Source organism: Engystomops pustulosus, chromosome 7, assembly GCF_040894005.1.
Source record: "Engystomops pustulosus chromosome 7, aEngPut4.maternal, whole genome shotgun sequence".
In the NCBI taxonomy this organism is placed as follows: domain Eukaryota; kingdom Metazoa; phylum Chordata; class Amphibia; order Anura; family Leptodactylidae; genus Engystomops; species Engystomops pustulosus.
In genome coordinates this window covers 43,648,820-43,650,281 of record NC_092417.1, presented here as the reverse complement: position 1 = coordinate 43,650,281, position 1,462 = coordinate 43,648,820, and the positions used below count along the sequence as shown (strand labels likewise).

General features: G+C 41.3%; 1 protein-coding gene across 1 annotated transcript in view; it reads left to right on the top strand.

Annotated features, from left to right (window-relative positions):
- Positions 1 to 121: 121 nt before the first annotated feature.
- The window catches only part of UBR1 (ubiquitin protein ligase E3 component n-recognin 1), a 64,744-nt gene continuing 63,403 nt past the window's right edge, over positions 122 to 1,462 (top strand). The window contains exon 1 of the mRNA XM_072115650.1: positions 122 to 334. Coding sequence (XP_071971751.1) covers positions 287 to 334 — 48 coding nt within the window. The 5' untranslated portion in view covers positions 122 to 286. The remainder of the gene's footprint in view (positions 335 to 1,462) is intronic.

Here is a 1,462-nt window from a genome sequence, read left to right as displayed (position 1 = left end):
CTAAGCCTGCGCTTTGTATCCATAGTGATGATTGCTTGTCTATACTTTATATACAAAACGTTGTCGGAGGACGGCATTGTTATTGATTTACAGTCATCCGCTTATTGAGCCCGGGGTATGCTGGGAGTTATAGTCCTCATACTAGTCACTACTGCAGTGAATGCTGTAACCACAGTGCCGTAAGGCACGGCGGATGTCGTAAACCCCACCCTCGTCTGCTGTGTCGCTTGCTGCAAGTCTGTGTTGTTATGGGACGGGAGGAGGAGGAGGTCTGGTGTCAGTGAAGATGGAGGAGGCTGAGGGAGAGCGAGAGGAGCGGGAGCTGAGCCGCCTGGTGAGCAGACACCTCCTGCGCCTGCAGGATAGCACTGATCATGGGGGTGACTGATGTACTACACATGGGTGTGCTGTGTACTGGGGACATGTGACATGTAAACAATGGAAGACACTATGATATGTATGTAACATGATGGCTATGATGAGATAGAAGACATGTAGATGCTCTGTAAGACAAAGATGACACTTATAGATGTGATAGGTCAGAAGAAAATGGGATGACTGGGAGCATATAGAAGACATATCTGTGCTGCGACATAGAATACATAAAACATAGGTAACATGTATGTACTGTGACTGGGAAGAACATAGAAGACATAATACATAGGTAACGTGTATGTACTGTGACTGGGAAGGACATAGAAGACATAATACATAGGTAACATGTATGTACTGTGACTGGGAAGGACATAGAATACATAAAACATAGGTAACATGTATGTACTGTGACAGGGAAGAACATAGAAGACATAATACATAGGTAACATGTATGTACTGTGACTGGGAAGGACATAGAAGACATAATACATAGGTAACATGTATGTACTGTGACTGGGAAGGACATAGAAGACATAATACATAGGTAACGTGTATGTACTGTGACTGGGAAGAACATAGAAGACATAATACATAGATAACGTGTATGTACTGTGACTGGGAAGAACATAGAAGACATAATACATAGATAACGTGTATGTACTGTGACTGGGAAGAACATAGAAGACATAATACATAGATAACATGTGTGTACTGTGACTGGGAAGAACATAGAAGACATAATACATAGATAACATGTGTGTACTGTGACTGGGAAGAACATAGAAGACATAATACATAGGTAACATGTATGTACTGTGACTGGGAAGGACATAGAAGACATAATACATAGGTAACATGTATGTACTGTGACTGGGAAGGACATACATGACATAATACATAGGTAACGTATAGAAGACATGTTGTGCTGTGACCTGTCATGATCATATTTCCTTGTGTTCTACTTTCACTTTTACAAGTAAAGTCCCTAGAAGTTAGACATCTTTCCTACAGTCCCATATTTTGGCACTTAGACCTAACTCATTGATAGCCTAATGTGTTATACACACAGATCAGATGTTTTCCATGG